This window comes from Papilio machaon, chromosome 26 (assembly GCF_912999745.1).
Source record: "Papilio machaon chromosome 26, ilPapMach1.1, whole genome shotgun sequence".
In the NCBI taxonomy this organism is placed as follows: Eukaryota; Metazoa; Arthropoda; class Insecta; order Lepidoptera; family Papilionidae; genus Papilio; species Papilio machaon.
This window is the reverse complement of record NC_060011.1, coordinates 1,399,576-1,417,458: the sequence shown is the minus strand read 5'-3', so window position 1 is coordinate 1,417,458 and position 17,883 is coordinate 1,399,576. Positions and strand designations below refer to the sequence as shown.

The 17,883-nt window shown below is 34.8% G+C and overlaps 1 protein-coding gene across 1 annotated transcript; it reads right to left on the bottom strand.

Annotated features, from left to right (window-relative positions):
• Positions 1 to 286: 286 nt before the first annotated feature.
• LOC106716324 (KH domain-containing, RNA-binding, signal transduction-associated protein 2) lies at positions 287 to 16,776 on the bottom strand (the record flags this gene model as incomplete). The annotated part of the gene is made up of 9 exons (XM_045684348.1): positions 16,634 to 16,776; positions 16,252 to 16,430; positions 3,940 to 4,037; positions 3,563 to 3,679; positions 3,115 to 3,261; positions 2,681 to 2,830; positions 2,419 to 2,553; positions 1,227 to 1,320; positions 287 to 429 (listed from the first exon to the last, which is right to left on the bottom strand). Coding segments are annotated over exons 2-9 (996 nt in total), but the record flags the coding sequence as incomplete, so codon positions are not given.
• Positions 16,777 to 17,883: the final 1,107 nt, after the last annotated feature.

The following is a 17,883-nucleotide window of genomic DNA, read 5'->3' as shown; positions in this document are numbered from 1 at the left end:
TGACTAAAATCACTGGGTTCCGAAAATTTACGTTGCCTTGTGTACGAAGGGCCTAGAAGGCAGCCGCGCTTCAAAGTCACGCGGACATTAGGTCAGGTCGAAGTGAAAATTGTATATTTCTGTGAGTGGCGCTGCTTTGACGAATCAAAGAAAAGGTTTTAGATGCAGAGACAATATACATGAATATAAATGTCACTGCAGTCGAAGCCCACAAATTATTGACTCACTCGTGGGGCGTGTGAGGCGCGTGGGGTGCGTGTGGGGCGTGCGGGGCGTGTGCTGCTGGCCATGTGGGCGCGTGCTTGTGTGCGGCGGCCCGCGCGCGCGCCAGCAGCGAGATAACCGCACGTTTAGTCGGCGACATGGCGGCCCGCGCGCCACCCAGCAGCGGCCGCTTGCGGCCCGCGCTCGCAACCCCCCCACCCGCACCTGCACAAGAACCTTGATTTAGTAACTTTCGTTGGCACGTCGGGTAACTGAATATCTTGTTCTCTAACGTGTCAATTCCAGGTAGTATAAAGCGGTTGATTGAAGTAAGACGTGATGTGACGTGATAAAGGTCTTTTCAGCTTATCCCCTTTGACAGATCATTTTAAATTTAATTTATTAAGTTCATTAATTAATATTAATCGAATTAGTACATGCAAAACATCCACTACAAACAAAAGAGTCTATATAAAGTATTTATAGTTTGAATATAGACGTACCGACCTTGCGCAGTGGCGAGTGCGTGCACGGCGGCCGGCTTGACGCCGCGCAGCGCGGGGTGCGCGTGTGCATGCAGCACCCCACCCAATACTGGACTGGACAGGCCCAAGATGTCGCCACCTAGCATAACCACGTTAGTAAGCATTAAAGCGAGCAGCCAAAAACTAGAAATAAGCCATAAAAAAGGTCGAAGTTTTTTGAAATAGACATATCTAATATCATTGGTGGATTCAGGATTTGGAGTGGTTGTAAGCTTCTAGTAGAAACCCAGTCCTCTAATGGTGAACCAACCTTCTCTCTCAAACTCAAAATCCTGGATTGAGATCGTATGATAGAAATCCTATAAAAATCCTGACCTTATAATATTTAAACAAACATCGTAACAGGAAAAATCATAATCATAGACAAATACTTAATAAATAAGCCATAGTTGTGAAGCAACAGGAAATTAAAGACAACGTATTAGTTACAATACTGCAGACAATAACACAAATTGTACAAATTCTCAGAGAACTTACCTAATAATGAGTTCTGTGTGAGTAAGTGATGTGTGGGTTGTTGCAGAACTCCGCTGCCCACGAGCACGCCGTGACCAGCGTGTCCGGCCGCTATCTGTTAAGTCAACTTATTACTTTGCAGTCTCTAAGCGCATCGGTAGGGCAAATGTTAAACACTCAAGAAGTTCGATTCCTGACATCTAACAAAGTGCTTCTCAACGTTCGAATTTCATATGTAGCTTTATCTGACGTTAGTCCCTTTGTACATAAAGCAACGTAAATTTTTTAATCTCTTGTTTTTGAGTAGAGAGTATCACGTAGCGTGAGCTTCGTACACAACAATGACAACGCCATTTGTCTATATGGTCAGTACAGGCATAGCGACTTAACGGCTGACGCGAATTTACAAAGTTTCAACTGTATATAATTGCTCCGCCGCCATCTTGAAAATCGCAGCGACTTTCGTAAAACAGATAAAACAAGTTGCGAGCGACTGGCTTTCGCGATCACAGATATAAGTATCGACGACGTTTGCCTATGTACGAACTTTTATTACTTTGTATTGCGTAATGTATCGGCAGATTATGAAAATTTTCATCGCCTTGTGTACGAAGGGCTTTGCGATGAAGGAAAATATAGTAAGGCAAGTTGCAATTATTTGCCAGCGCTCTTTATATCAAAATTGCATGGCATGAAGTTGTCACAATTTCTCATTTTAAAATACAAATTAATTTCTCAACCATTTCGAAAGCACTTTGAAAACCTATCTTGTAACATCATAAATTCTAAATTCAGTTTTTTTTTATTTCTATTAAAGTGGACTTGACTCGAAACGAATGAAATATAAATGTATATATTTTTCTCTGACATTGATAAATGATAGAAAAGAGCCGTTATTAAATTGCATTGCAGTACTGCAGTGAGCAGATAATACCTTCAACTAAGTTTTTCAAATAAAACGTTAGATGTATTCCCTAGGTAATGTTCAAAATTAAAAAAAATATAATCCGTCTGATTTATTATTAGCTATTATAATAGAAAAGAACTTCACAGTAAAACATAAACACCAATGAACCTTAAATGGATGTGAAGACTTTCCATTAAAACTGGTAGCAAAAGGAAAGACGATTAACAAACATAATTAGTCATAATATAATGACTTATGACTCATTTTCAACATAACTGTAGGACTCAATATATATAACAGGCTTACCTGATGATGTGAAGATATATGTTCTTGTGCAGATGTGGGCGCCGGAGGCGAAAATTCTCGAACGTTCGCTGGGCTGAGAGCGATGCCGCCAGGGAGAGACGTCGGCACTGCCGCTTGCTGCATATTTGGCATCGGCTATAAGTTTAATAACTACTTATGTATCTTTTAATTATAGTTAAAGTTATAGTAGATTAGTTATTTTGTGGAATGTAGAAGCTTTTAACAAATTATTAAGTTAATCTTAACCATTAACTTCACTTACTCTTTGTTTAGGCCCTGCATCTCTTAGGGGTAGAGTTTCTTCGCTCCCACTTCTGGAAGATTCCGGCGGAGTCAGTCGTCTCTGTTCGCTTTGCGACGAGAGTATCTGCATTTCTAGCATCTGTTCCTGTCTTATGTCATCGTTGTAGTCCTAAGATTAAGAATTATAAAGATTGTTAATACATAAAAGGTACCTGTACTATATCTCTAAATTTTAGAGACAAATGAATATTCATATCTACTATTTTGATTCAGGGGAAATCTTATGTCATAGTAGAGGACGTTTATTTCCATCCCACTAACTCATTTCAGTAATATGCCAGTTGACGCTCACAATGCAATTAGATCTAAAACTGGCCACAGTAACATAAATACATGCTTTAGGTATTTTTATAGTCCTAAGTGGAAAGTGATTTTTATTATTTGTCTACTCACAGGTACTAGAAATCTTCTCAGTTCCGCGAGAGCATACGCAATACGTGCGTGTGCCTCAGCTGGAGTCGCAAATGCGCTGATCTCTACGTGCAACTCGTCTGATAGATGAGCGAATTTAGGATCACCCGACACTCGCAGCTCTTCCTCCTACAATCACATCTAACTATTAGCACGTTAATTAAACTACAGGTATTTCGTTTGTCAAATATACTATGATTTGTGTGGAAAAACCGCAGATACATCGATCATTGGCACAAACAGAACACCAAAAAAACAAATAAACAGCAATCAAAAACAAGTAAACACTAAACCACACGTTCATACTTGTTTTTGTTTGTTGTTCGCCGTTGTTTGCTAAACGTGCGTAGCGGGCTTAACATTTGATGTATACTGCAGTGGGTTATGTACTAAAATTAATATTCCCAATAATAATACAGTTAAGATGCACCTTTTGTCTATCTTTCATAGAGCCGCGACCGAGCACCGCCATCTTGCACATGGTGTCCTCTTGAAGCCTCTTCAACGAATTACCTTTTGGACCCAACAGTTTCCCAACGAAGTTAAACTGAAAAAGGATGACATTAAATAAAAAAAATTCTATATTAGTGTTTTTAAAGGAAAAGATTTCATTGTTTTGAAAGGATAATCAAGTAGTTGTGAAGAATTAAATGTACGCTTACATGGGCTTCTAAAATAAACCAACCTGTTTTTTAATTGACAAAACACACGTATATAAGCATGCATCTTTTTTATCCTAATGATAAATAATTGAGGAGGTAATAATATTGGTAGTGAAAACCTACGTTTAGTAGGCGTTAAGCTAACCTTTGGATGGTCACGTACGGGTACCACAACTCGAACGCAAACTTTAACTGGCTTGTCTCTTGTTATATCCAACATTCTTCTCTCACCGCGCCATTCACCTGTCAATAAAAAAAATAGAAATGATTATCATCTATTACATTCAAGTCAAAGATTTTTTATATATTTATATATTTAATTATTTTATACTAGCGACCCGCCCCGGCTTCGCACGGGTGCAATGCAAAATATACCTACTACAGAATGTCCTTATACACAACGTTCACAGCGTTCACATTAGAAACCTTTAAATTTATCAGTGTTTCTCTACTATATTATGCATTTATTATACATACAAACCTTCCTTAAGAATCACTCTATCTATTAAAAAAAACCGCGTCAAAATCCGTTGCGTAGTTTTAAAGATCTAAGCATACATACGGACATACAGCGAAAGCGACTTTGTTTTATACTATGTATTGATATTGATATTACAAATATTATATTATACATTTTGCTATTTTAATTACAAAGGCGTCAGTAATAACGCAATTGAATAAAATTGTTATTAGAAAAGTGACAGGCATTTTCGTAGAGACATTTTCAAGAATGTGTATCCAAAATCCTTTCATACGGATTTGAGTGTTGTTTAATTTATAAGTAACTTTAAACTTGCAAAAACTAAGTGCCGTATAAAACGTAACTTACATAAATATTTGACGTTGCTTGTAAAATACACGTTTTCATGATATAAATATACAAAAGCAGAAGTCTCGGAGTATTACCATTTGGAGTATAACCCGGGAGCACTCCTTTCCAGATATATGAATAATTCAAGATTCAACCGTCAAATTATACGGCTACCGAACCGGGTACATTAGCAATGGTCATACTTTCCGTATTCAAATTATTGTTTTCCCATTTTCAATGTATTTAAATAAAATACATTACAATTATATCAAAATAGTTGACAGCAAATTTACAAAAAAACCTGAAAATGTTAATTTGAAATAACAATAAACCCGACTTTACCCTTGCGAAGCTCAGAAGACTTCGAATGGAATGAGACTAGGGTTTTACCTTGGGTTTTTAAGACTAAAATTTAAAACATATCGTCACCCTTGTCATTATCTTTGATAACACAGATATAGCACTATGTTTTAAACGGAGATTTTGGACCCAGAATTCCACGGATAATTATTCAAAATGGCTTTACTTTTGGTTAGAGGAGATCACAACGAAATGAACCTACAAACACGTTACCCCGTTACGTCTCATTATCTTTGAAAAAATAGAGACAACAGTTTTTTCACAGGTGTTTCGGCAGTTGCAACTTACAATTGTAAACTACCTTAATATTAAATATAATCTAAATATATAAAGGCGCAATTTCATTAGACAATAATTCGATGGTATCGCATCATACGGGGTAAAGAATAATGAAAACGATCGGTTGATGCAAAGCACGTGTCGTGCAAGGATTCAGTTGAGTATAATGCGCGGTAAGAAGTAAGGCTATAGTAGTCGTTGACTAAAGGCCCAGACTCTTGGTATTGTCGACAAACAGCCACAATCACCAAATACTTGCCAAACATCGAACACAAACACTCCACACAACTTGGCGAAAGTGCGAGCGAACACCAAACAGTAACAGGCAAACACCTATGCATTTCATGTTTGTTATTTGCTGTTTGCTGTTCGCCGTTGTTTGCCAAGCGGTTTTAATGAATCTGCGCCGTAAAGTTTCTCAAATCGAATTTGAAATTTAAGTCTAAGCCATTTGGCATTTGAGTCTAAACAAAAGTAATAAAGTTAGTAATAAGCGTGTCTACGCTATTCGCATAACTTTGAGTATGCGTCGTCAAATCTGAACAGGTGAGGGTCGTAAAATTAATTCTGTTCCATTGAACTAATCAATCTTTACCAGTTCATTGCAATTTGTTATTGTTATACCGACCTGGCTTGTGTTACGTTAAAGTAAACAAAATTTTTAACGATAGTAAAATCTAAACTAAATTGAATAGATCGCGGTGTAATAAAAAGTGTGTTTTTTTTTGTTTTTATTATCTACTTACAGTGGGTTTCTGAGACAAATTCTCCGTTTAAAATATAATAATTATATCTTTATTTTGAAAGATAATGACAAAGATAACGATGTGTTTTATACAGAAATTTTGGTCATTTTATTCTGTTGAAGATTCTTAAACTTTGTCTTTCCTAAATCCCTTTCAAACTTATGGTGGTTTCAGTTATACGCTTGCTTTTCAATTTGTGATTTAATATATCATTTTAATTATTAAAAAATACGAAAAAAGTTATTCATCACGTCGCATATATTGTAAGGAAATTATACTTTATGTATCTATGGGTCTCTCAGTGGCGGCCGATATGAAAACAATCGGACTGACATGTACCCAGACGAAACACAGAATCCAAGATAGAGCGAGCTGGCGGCTTCTTAAATAGTAGCGGTAGATATATCTTCTATAGTAAGTACATTTGTTTTGATATGCATATCTGCTTCTTTCAAGTTTATTGCAAACCTATTTTAGAATTGACAAGGCAAAAGATATAAGACCTTAATATATTACAACTAAATTTATCTCTTAATGTACTGAGTGTCCAGAATTTAGATGCTTCATTACATTTATCCGAGGTTCTTACAATGATGGAAAATTTCCCGACATGTATGAAGTCAACCAGTATTGGACTAGCGTGGTTGATTATCGCCTAGTCATCCCTGTTTGTGTTTGCTTCAAGCCCTATGGTGGGTCTGTATTTGAGCTGATGTCAGCAGTAGTATTTAAGATAGATTTTGTTTAATAATTTTCAAAAGAGTTTTGTTGGTGTTGATAATAAACATAATATGGTCCAGTATTTTTTTTAAATTGCTTTAAAGTGTTAAGATTTATTCGCTTCAACGTTCTTAAAATGAAAACATTATGAACGAGGTTTGTGTATCTCTATAACACGTAAAATTAATTACGATATTATTCTGCGCGGCACATCTGGCGGGGATTTGTTCACTACTTCATACGCGTAAGTATTACGCCGATATTTTCGAGCACCTGTGAAATTTATGGAGCAATTCAACTGGAAATTAATAGCTCTAGTATAATTTAGTTATTTTGTATTGAGTTAAAATCACAGACGCCTACGAAAATATTAGTTACACTACACAAATGTTATAAAACTATTTTGTTACTTACAAAAATAATCGACTCCCATGACACCTGAATCGCCAAAATTGGTTCTGTCGTTTAGACTGCAGGTAGTCATAATGGAACTTGCATACTAAACAACATTATCCTCTTGAGTCAGTTATGTCAGAATGTATCAAATAAACTCAAAAACTACTAAACTAATTTCATAAATTCTTTCACCATCCGAATACTAGGTTATCTCTAAGGGACAGAGGCTATTTTTTATTTAAGTTGTATTCATAAACTAGCTGTCGTCCGTGACTCCGTCCGAGCGGAATTAAAAAAAACTTAATAAGTAGCCTGTTGTGTTCTTCCAGATTGTGATCTTCATCTGTGACAAATTTCGTCTAGATCAGTTTAGCCGTTACGGAGATATCTTCAAACAAACATCCATCTTCGCATTTATAAAATGTTAAGGGCGATGTATGATAACTTTTCAAAATTTTTTAGAAACATCTGAAAAAAGTTAAACGTAAAATTAAACAATTGCTATTCAAAATATTCAGGGTAAAAATAGATATGTCTAGTAGTTACTATGAAAGTCGTAAAATCCGAGCACGTTCATTTGAATGTTAAGAAGCGTCGTTTTATGCCAGAGGCGCGACATCTGTTGACGTCACGTCGGCAACTCCAGATGTTTGTACAGTTAATGTGTTCCGCGTACCTTTTATTACAGAACTTTTATTAAGCTGTGCATGTGACGGATACGTGATTATTGACTTTTAATTCTCTAATTAAGGATAGTATTTCGTATTCTGACTAACATTTATCTGACTTCTATGATAAAGAGGACTTTAGACGTGAAAATAGAGTGGTAGGGAGATAGAGTAGAAGAGATAAATCGATAGAGTTGACATATGTGGACTTGGAAGACGAAGACCTTTTGTTTCTTGATGAAAAAGCTTGTATTCTGCTTATTATAATGAACTAGACCATTGACCGCGACTTCTTCCACCCGGAAATAAAATAAAAAAAACTAGTAACAAATATATCGTCATCATCAGCTCACTGTACGTCCCCACCGAGGGGCTCGGAGCCTACCCCAAGTTAGGGGTGACTAGGCCATAGTCAACCACGCTGGCCAAGTGCGGGTTGGTTGACTTCACACATATCATTGAATTTCTTCTCAAATATGTGCAGGTTGCATCACGATGTTTTCCTTCACCGTAAGAACGTCGGATAAATGTACATATGTAAATCGAAAATCGAAAAACACATTGGTACATGGCGGGATTCGAACCCTGGACCTGCAGATTGCAAGTCAAGTGCTTAACCCCTGAGCCACCGACGCTCGTACAAATATATCGTATGTCACAGGAATAGTGTGACTTAAATACCTATATCAGTTATAGAGTGGACATTAAAAACATTTCCCTACAAACACTTTTTCTATAATCATAGCGTAAACGTCAGTAAGGTAATCATATTCAATTTATGACTAACGACTTATTATCCAATGGTAAAGTTGGGTGCTTTTTGTCGACTCTATTAATAGCATATGTCGAATGTCTTTGAACATAAAGTATTTCGTACATAAAGCTACGTAAATCATTAAAAACTCAATGTTCTAAAGTTCGCACACAGCGCGCGTCGTCGACATTTCTATCTGTCATCGCTAAAGACGCTCGCAACCTGTTTTTAAAGATCGTCGTGAGGAAAGTCACTGAAATTTTCAAGATGGCGGCAAATCTATACAGTTGACATGTAGTCGCTGTGGCTGTACTAATCGAAGACGATTCGCGTCGACGATTCAATGTTGTGTGTACGGAGCGCATGCAACGCGATAATCGCGACGCAACCATACAATAGTGCGTTAAGTATAATATAACAACAGAAAAAAAACATTTACAATGCGTCACAACAGATAATAATAAAGTAAATTGCATGAACATAAAAGTGATGACGTAATGTCTCTGAAGACGGATCTAAGGCGAACATTTATCATACAAACGACTCAGCCAGGTGACGTCTACCAAAATACCACGTCCACTCGTTTAATACAAAACATCTAACGTAGGTGCTTTTTACGAGCTTTTAAATTCTATTTCGTGGACAATAACAGAGTTACCGACAGAATGTGAATTTCGACATTATTTATCTTATCTAATTAAAATTATAATATCATAATATTGTAAACTGAATGGAATCATTTATAATTGTTTATTTTATAAGATATCCAACTCTTCGAATTTGAGATTTTCTTTATTTATCAAATAATAAATAATAATATTATCTATAGTACATTCTATTTAAAAAATTTCTGTTATTCAACTATAACTTTTTCTACTTAAGTATTTTTTCTAGAAATCAATCGATGGTTGTTACAATATATCTTACTAGCTTTTACCCGCGACTCCGTCCGCGCGGAATAAAAAATAGAAAACGGGGTAAAAATTACCCTATGTCCGTTCCTGGTTCTAAGCTACCTGCCCACCAATTTTCAGTCAAATCGATTCAGCCGTTCTTGAGTTATAAATAGTGTAACTAACACGACTTTCTTTTATATATATCGATTTGAATGTATTGTCTGTTTTTGTACTTTCCTTTATATTATTCTTCTTGATATTCTCGCTATTTCTTTTTCATAACGTTTAGTTTGTTACATAAGTTTTCTAGGTTATCCTACAAAATAACAACACTCACGCCTCTAGCCCAAAGGGGTAGGAACACGGACCTCCATTTAGTGCAGTCGTGGCACATCTCTCTCGCTTCTTCTACATCTTACTAATATTATAAATGAGAAAGTTTAATGTTTTTTGTTGCAAAATATCTCCAGAATGGCTCAACAGATCTTAAAGAAATAATACAGTTGTATAATATAGTCTGGAAGAAAATATAGGCTATTTATTAAGTTTTTTTTTATTCCGTGCATACGGAGTCGCTGGCAACATCTAGCTCAAGATATGTTTCAAAACTTATCTATATTAACACAATCGGTGAAAAAATAAAGTTCAAAATCGTATCAGTTTATATTTTTAGCCAAGATAAATGCGATTAGATATTTATAGTCAACTAGCTGTCGCCCGCGACTCCGTCCGCGCGCAGTTAAAAAATGGGGGGGTTATGAAAAATAGATGTTGGCCGATTCTCAGACCTACTGAATACGCTCACAAAATTTCATGAGAATCGGTCAAGCCGTTTCGGAGGAGTACGGGAACGAGAACTGTGACACGAGAATTTTATGTATATAGATGAATTTACATCAATTGTATTTCAGTCGAACATAAATGATATAACTCTTTTAATAAATTGTGACCATTGGTAACTATCCAATTAGTTGATGTTATATTTGTTTACGAATCGAATGTTGTAGTGTAAACATGGCTCTAACATGTTTAGACGTGTTTGTTCAGAGAAGAGATATGATATTTTGTTTGCTTAATATTATGGAATTGGTAGTTCTTGGCACGTTTCTTTCATATTTTAACGCGTACTAAATCTTTCTGATTTTAATTCAATAATCACGTTTTATTTTCCATTATTCTTTAATATTAAAATTACATTTAAGTTGTTGAAATTTTTTATAGAATGATTTTTATTTCAAACCTCTAACCGTTGGTTTCCGACATCAAAATCTCTGTACAAAAAATAATGTCATACGTGTTATTATATTTGACAGAACAAAGATAACAATATGTTTTAAATGGGGATTTGGTCTCAGAAATCCACGGTGAGTATACTTTAGAAGATATTACAATTTTAAAACTATACTAATTTACTTTGATAATAAGTATTATATACCTCCTAAATCGGGTTGGTGATAACCAGGCGGTCGGCCGTAAAAAAATTAAGCCAAAACTATAAGGTTTATAAAACCTTCTGTGCAAATCCCAAGTGAGTGGGATAAGGCCTAAGGTGACGAATAAATATTGTATTGGTCAAGTTATTATTCTTACCTGAAAAAAACACAACTAGTTATAAATGTATTCTGTATTGTCTATTCTACTAACCCTGATTTATAATAGAGAGGTTATTAATAGCAGCTAACGCTCAATTACTAACGCAACTGTTATCATTGATTATTACAGTGATTAATAGTCTTTGGCTTTTAAGTAATGAGCCGAGACCATTGTTCACACTTTGTGTGCCAAAAATCAGGTCGCTAGGATACCAGCTTTGACTATAAAGAAATAGACTAAACAAGACCGTTGTTCATACATATTAATAAAATTAAATGTCTGTTTGTATCAAAATAAAATAATTTTTCGTACACATTATGTGTTTGCGTTGTTGACAACTGAAATAATATTTGAAATTCTTGACGCGTTTGTTACGGGTAATCTCTGAAACTGCTGGACCTATTTTGGCAAGACTTGGACGGGAAGATAGCTAATGCTAGCTGGTATATAGGCTTCTGAAGGCGAAATAAAGATGACATTAACTCATGTACACATCATGCTGAAACTTGTGTATTTATGAACGCATACTGACTCAACACTTTCCTCACGCAATTTTATTTGACAAAGGAGTAATCACGTGCTTGACAGGGTTGACAGGTCTTATTATTTAAAAGACAAAGGATACCTGTGTCATCATAAATGCTATTACGAGAAAACGAATGGAGTAAGACACAAGATAACCGGCGTCTTTGATGTTATTCAATTTATTTTGGATTTGTCAATTCGTGTTCTTTGATTTTATGCTTTGAGTTTGGTATAATTTTAACAAAGTTATTGTTAGCTGATATACATAATGAAGGTTTTTAACATGTAATATTGGTAGAAATTCCGCGTTTAGTATGATGCGTGTGAGCGTACGAGGCCCAATTATGTCTCCTTTCCTCTTCCATCCTTTTCTTATTAGGATATATTCGAACGAAAAAGTTTGAATCATCGTTCCTTGTGCGTACTGCTAAGGATTGGAATAAGTTGCCGGCGTCAGTTTTCCCGTCCAAGTACGATGCGGGGGCCTTCAAGAGTAGAGTGAATAGGCACCTACAAAGCTAGCGCGTACCATCTTTAGACCACATCTTCACCTCATCGGGTGAGATCGTGGTCAAGCGTTAACTTTTTCAATATAAAATAAAAAATAAAATAAAAATAGGATGTTATGGGATGTTGTTGTTATTGCGATGGGAAATTTTGTCGTGGATTTGATGGAAGTATGGTTAGGAAGGGGAATTATTCTCTTTCTGTGCGTCTCCTTATCAGTCGATTAAAGGAAGGCAATGCATCTGCAACAGATGGGCAGCTGTTTTTTCGTTATATTGGCGAATTCAGGTGACCGCTTGCTGGTTTTGTCAAATGTCGTCAACGTCGACGTCGTACTCCTCCGAAACGGCTTGAACGATTCTCATGAAATTTTGTGAGCATATTCAGTAGGTCTGAGAATCGGCTAACATCTATTTTTCATAACCCCCCCCCCCCATTTTTTTTTTTAACTTCGTGCGGACGGAGTCGCGGGCGACAGCTAGTAGTCATATAAGTATTTGTTTATGGCTGTCAGTCGTATTAAATATCTACATTTTTTAAACATGTATTTAAATAAGTTATAGCAAGTTACCATCTCATCTTCTATTACTGACAATTTATCTTAAAAAATTCATAAAACGTTGGTATATTTTCCGCATTTAATCTTTGAAGAGGAAAATTGAAATTTCTAAAGTCAAACGGGTATTCGTATATCCTAAGGCTATTCTTTCGCCTGTTGGTTCAGCTTCATTGAATAGAGCTTTTGCATTTATACGGATTTTTGCCTCTAGAAATGCGCTTTACCAAAAATTGACATCTAAACGTAAGAATTGGCTAAAACACTCCGATATTGTTGCAAAATTGCCTTGTGTATTACTAATATTATAAATACGAATGTTTAGATGAATGGATGTTTGTTTGAAAATATCTCCGGAACGGCTGAACGGATCTTAATGAAATTTGGCATAGATGTAGAAGAACACATAAGCTACTTATTATGTTTTTTATGCTGCGCGGACGAAGTCGCGGGCAACAGCTAGTAAATCAATTTTTGTCGTAGGAAGCCTACACCTATACTAAAAGGCTCGAAGCTTATCTCAAGTTAGGGGTGATTAGACTATGGTTAATCACGCTGGCCTGGCGAGTTCCTTGACTTCATATCTCTGAATTCTTTCATAGACATGTTTTATCACGTTGTTTTCCTTCGTAATTCTTACAAATTTGAAATTTTCTTTACAATTTGGCCAGATATTATTAATGTAACTTAAAAGTGGGAAAATAATATGTTTACTAAATAGTCCAGAATTCGGATCTTACGTATAAAGTTTTCACAATTAAGTTATGTGGGTTTAATTTAAATCGATATTCAAATAGGGTATATTCCAATATAACTATATTGTCTATTATAATATAGTAATTCAATATAACTGTAAGTACTACACTCCAAAGTTTCTCCTAAAAAAATTGAGTTTTTTGACTTACATCTATATTATATTGCCATTTATATTGTGAGTGAAGTGGAACTTTGTATGAGTGTTCTTGATGATAGAGACTGGCAGATGTCCATGGCTGAACGCACACTTGACCGGAATAGTCAGCGCAACCGCTCCAAATACAATAGGACGGGAGTTCAATGGGCTGGAGTTAAAATTAACATTACGATATGTTCGTATAGAAAACTTTGTTGTTGTAGAGTTCGTTAATGTTTTGTTTAATTTAAGACATTGTTTAACATAAATGCAAAATCTACTAGTCTTCTAGTTTAAAAAAAATGGGACCCATCCGCAAACACTTCTTTTCGATTAAAATAATTTTTATCAAAATCGGAGCAACAGGGGCGGAGTTTCGCGGTAACACACATAAAAAAAATACAGTCGAATTGATAACCTCCCTCTTTTTGAAGTCGGCTAAAAAGACAGATATGTACAATGGGCCTAGCACAAATATTTGTTACAATCGCCTTCGTATCGTCATCGTCTATTATGTGAAAACTAGCTTTTGCCCGCGACTCCGTTTGCTCGGAATTAAAAATACTTAATAAGTAGTCTATGTGTTCTAGACTATGTTCCATAAGTATGCCAAATTTCATCGAGATCCGTTCTATCCATCCATCTTAACTTTCGTATTTATAATATTAGTAAGATTAGTATGAGACTTTTGGTCTACTTCTTAAACTAAATTTTGTCGATTATGATACAATGGCGATTATTACTAACATTCGTATTAAAGCCACTGATATGTTACGAATATCTGCGTTATACGTCTTCGTAACTTCATCGACAAAGTATATCAAAATTTGTATCAGATTTATCGTAATACTTTACAACCGAAGTGTACTGTACACATCTAATACAAAGTTTTTCGATGACGTGACGTTACAAATACTTTCTTTGTTATTGTGTTTTTATTACGTATCATTTGTAGTAAATAGTTATTATAACCTTTGAAAGATCACGTAAAAGATATGTTAATGTTTACATCGAATGGAACGATGTTTTTATGAAAATGTAGACATTAGATATTACATGACAAATGAAGATTAACTAAAATATGTCATTAAAAGGTGTCCCTTTAGGCAAGGTTCCGAAGATACTGGCAGCGTTCCCACTTTGAATGGCTAGACTTATTCTTTGTCCGAGGTAGCTACCAGCTCTTCGGTCTCCTGTGATGTCGACTAACCTTTTTGCTGTTTCTTTAAAAAGCCTTCTAGCACTAGGATTCTACGGACCAAGTGTCTCGACACCGAATGGGACAAATTCATATTCGGAGCCTTGACCTATATTTGTTAGCTTTAGCATGAAGATTGTAGGATGTTAGTTTGAACTTGTCTATTACTAGAGTTTAAATAAGTAATAATTAATGTACCTTTTATCTTTATTATCGAAAGGTTTGAACTAATTTGTACAAACAACAGAAAATTAAGTGTTTCTTAAAGGGTAAGTTTTTTCCTAATGTATTTTTAATGTACACTTTTTATTCCACTTTAAAACAAGTTTAGAAATACAGTCAAAATCTGTTATAACGACATCGAAGGGACTACTCATATTGAGTCGTAAAAACCGATAGTTGTAACAACCGGTGACAGGTATAAATAGGAAAGATATGTATATAACATTCAGCCAGGACCTTTGATTTTGGTCAATTTAACCGGTATGTTGTTCTAAACGATGTCGCCATAAACGGTTTTGACTGTAATGACTTTTTCTTTATATCGCCATCATAGACTCAAATATAATGGATTCAAAGAATATCGTACAATTGAACTAACTAAAGTCTCATGTAGCCTCAAAGACATCCAACAATTCAATTTTTTAGCCGACTTCAAAAAGAAGGAGGTTTTCAATTCTACTGTATTTTTTTTGTGTGTTACCACGAAGCTTCAGCCCTGGTGCTCCGATTTTGATAAAAAATATTTTAATCGAAAGATAATGCTTACAGATGGGTCCCATTTATTTGATTATTTTTTAAAATAATTAGAAGACTAGTAGATTTTTAGTTTTTTTTAATTAACCTAAGCGGCTTGACTGATTACAAAAATGAAGTTTCATCGGAGTGTCATAACGATACACTCTATCGGGATTTTTTTTTCCTTACTATTTTGACATTTCCATTATTACCTTACTAATATTATAAATGCGAATGTTTAGATGGATGTTTGTTTGAAGGTATCTCCGGAACAGCTCAACGGATTTTCATGAAATCTGGAAGAACACATATGCTACTAATAACTTATTTTTAATTCGAGACGAAGTCGCGGGCGACAGCTAGTAATGTATATTTTTTAATTTTCATTATAGATTGTTTAATATAAATTCTTGCAACTTCAGAAACTGCCAAAATATATAACGATTAAATCAAGATGGAGATAAGATATGGCAAAGCTTCAAGACGTTGATTAATTCTAACGGCAGTACATTTAAAATATCTACGAATATTCTAAACATCGTCGGCTTGAATTTATCACAAACTATGTCTGATATTTAAATAGTTTTAAATCGTGAAAAAAATTTGCTTCTGACGCATTTGCTTTTATCTATCTAGATAAATAACTTCAAAAACTACTATTGAATATGCTTTCTCCAAATGTACAAAGTTATGGAAACATTATTTCATTTTCTACGTAACAAAAAAATTTTATACATGAAAAATCTCAAAATATTATTTCACTGGCACAAACATCGATTTACGTTGCTATCACATCATAAAAAAAGTAAACTTCTCACCGTTCTTATGTCCATAATATCCAGTTCCTGATGAAGACCCGCTGCCCGTGGAGGAGCCCTGTGGCTGACGGCCTTCGTCCTCCGTCTCCAGAGGCAATGGGTTCGACTCCATCTTGTCACTACACCTCACTTACACATCACTATACATTTGTTTCACAATAACACATACACTGGTATACCTGAAAAAAATTAAAATAATATTAATCTATGTCTAACTTTTAAATTAAAAGTCTGGTGAAAAATTGTAATTATATGTTATTTAAAATCGTTAGAAAAAAATTGAAGTAATTCTTGTGAAATTAAATATGTTCACAGATTAAATATTATAGACATGAAATCACTGGTTCTATAGTAAAATTTTAGCAATTAAAAAAATACGCACTGGCCACAAAATATTCCATAAAACGAATATTAAAACCACCATTCCACAGATAGCATTGTAAAAAAAACTCCAATTTACAATTTCAAATTTCGAACGCTCTTCGAACGCGATCACGTTAACCGAAATTCACGAAGCTTTCGTTTCGAAATCAGAGCAAGAGTGAAGTCCGACGTATGATAAAATCAGTAGTGTAGTTGAAACACACTAGCGCAACGTGTCTAATCTATGCATTAAAAAGAGACGACTATATTTTAAAGGTTCACTCCATTCAGGCGGGAAAATATTCTCTAATTAGAAATATTGCTTTATAGTTATTCTGTTCCAAAGATTTAACAAAATATGCTATTAAATTTTCTTTACAAATACCATTGTGATATTTCATTAGATATAATTTTGCTATAGATTTATACGATGATAAATTTTGGCTTTGCCTTTAGGGATTTACTAAAATATTCGCAGATAAAAGATTAAATAGATTTCGTTTGTAAATTTAGTTAAGTATTTTAGTTCAGAAATTGTTTTGTAGCATTTCTCTCAGCATAATAATTTTTAAAACGATTTAAATAAAAGAAAGAGCCGAGTCATTTCTTTAAAATGTGTTTAGTTAAATTCCAAATACATTATCTAATATATAAAATTCTCGTGTCACAGTTTTCGTTCCCGTACTCCTCCGAAACGGCTTGACCGATTCTCATGAAATTTTGTGAGCATATTCAGTAGGTCTGAGAATCGGCCAACATCTATTTTTCATTTTTTTTTAACTGCGCGCGGACGGAGTCGCGGGCGACAGCTAGTATATCTATAATTTTTACCTATAATCGCCTATCTTCTTGTCTGTTGTGAATTTTTACATTACAAAAATGATTTTAGAGGACCGACATAAAAAAGATGACAAATATAACTGGTACTTATAACTTTGTGCATAATATTTTGGCAATTGACCAAAAGCGGTACTTGACAACGAAAAATAGGCGGGAAAGTTGTTTTTTCTCATTGACGGGATATAAATCGTATTTCCGTAGTAGAGCTCGAATAACAAACAGAATAATAATAAAACAGCCAACAATTTCATACATTTTGTAGTTTCTAAGAAATGTATATTTTTATCATATTAATGGCTAGCTAATGGAATGTTTACAATGAGGTTCCATTGTTGTTATACATGTATAATAACAAGGTTATTATTTTATTATTTTACTAATATTATAAATGGGAATGATTCACGCAGACACGCGGTGATAAAATTCGGC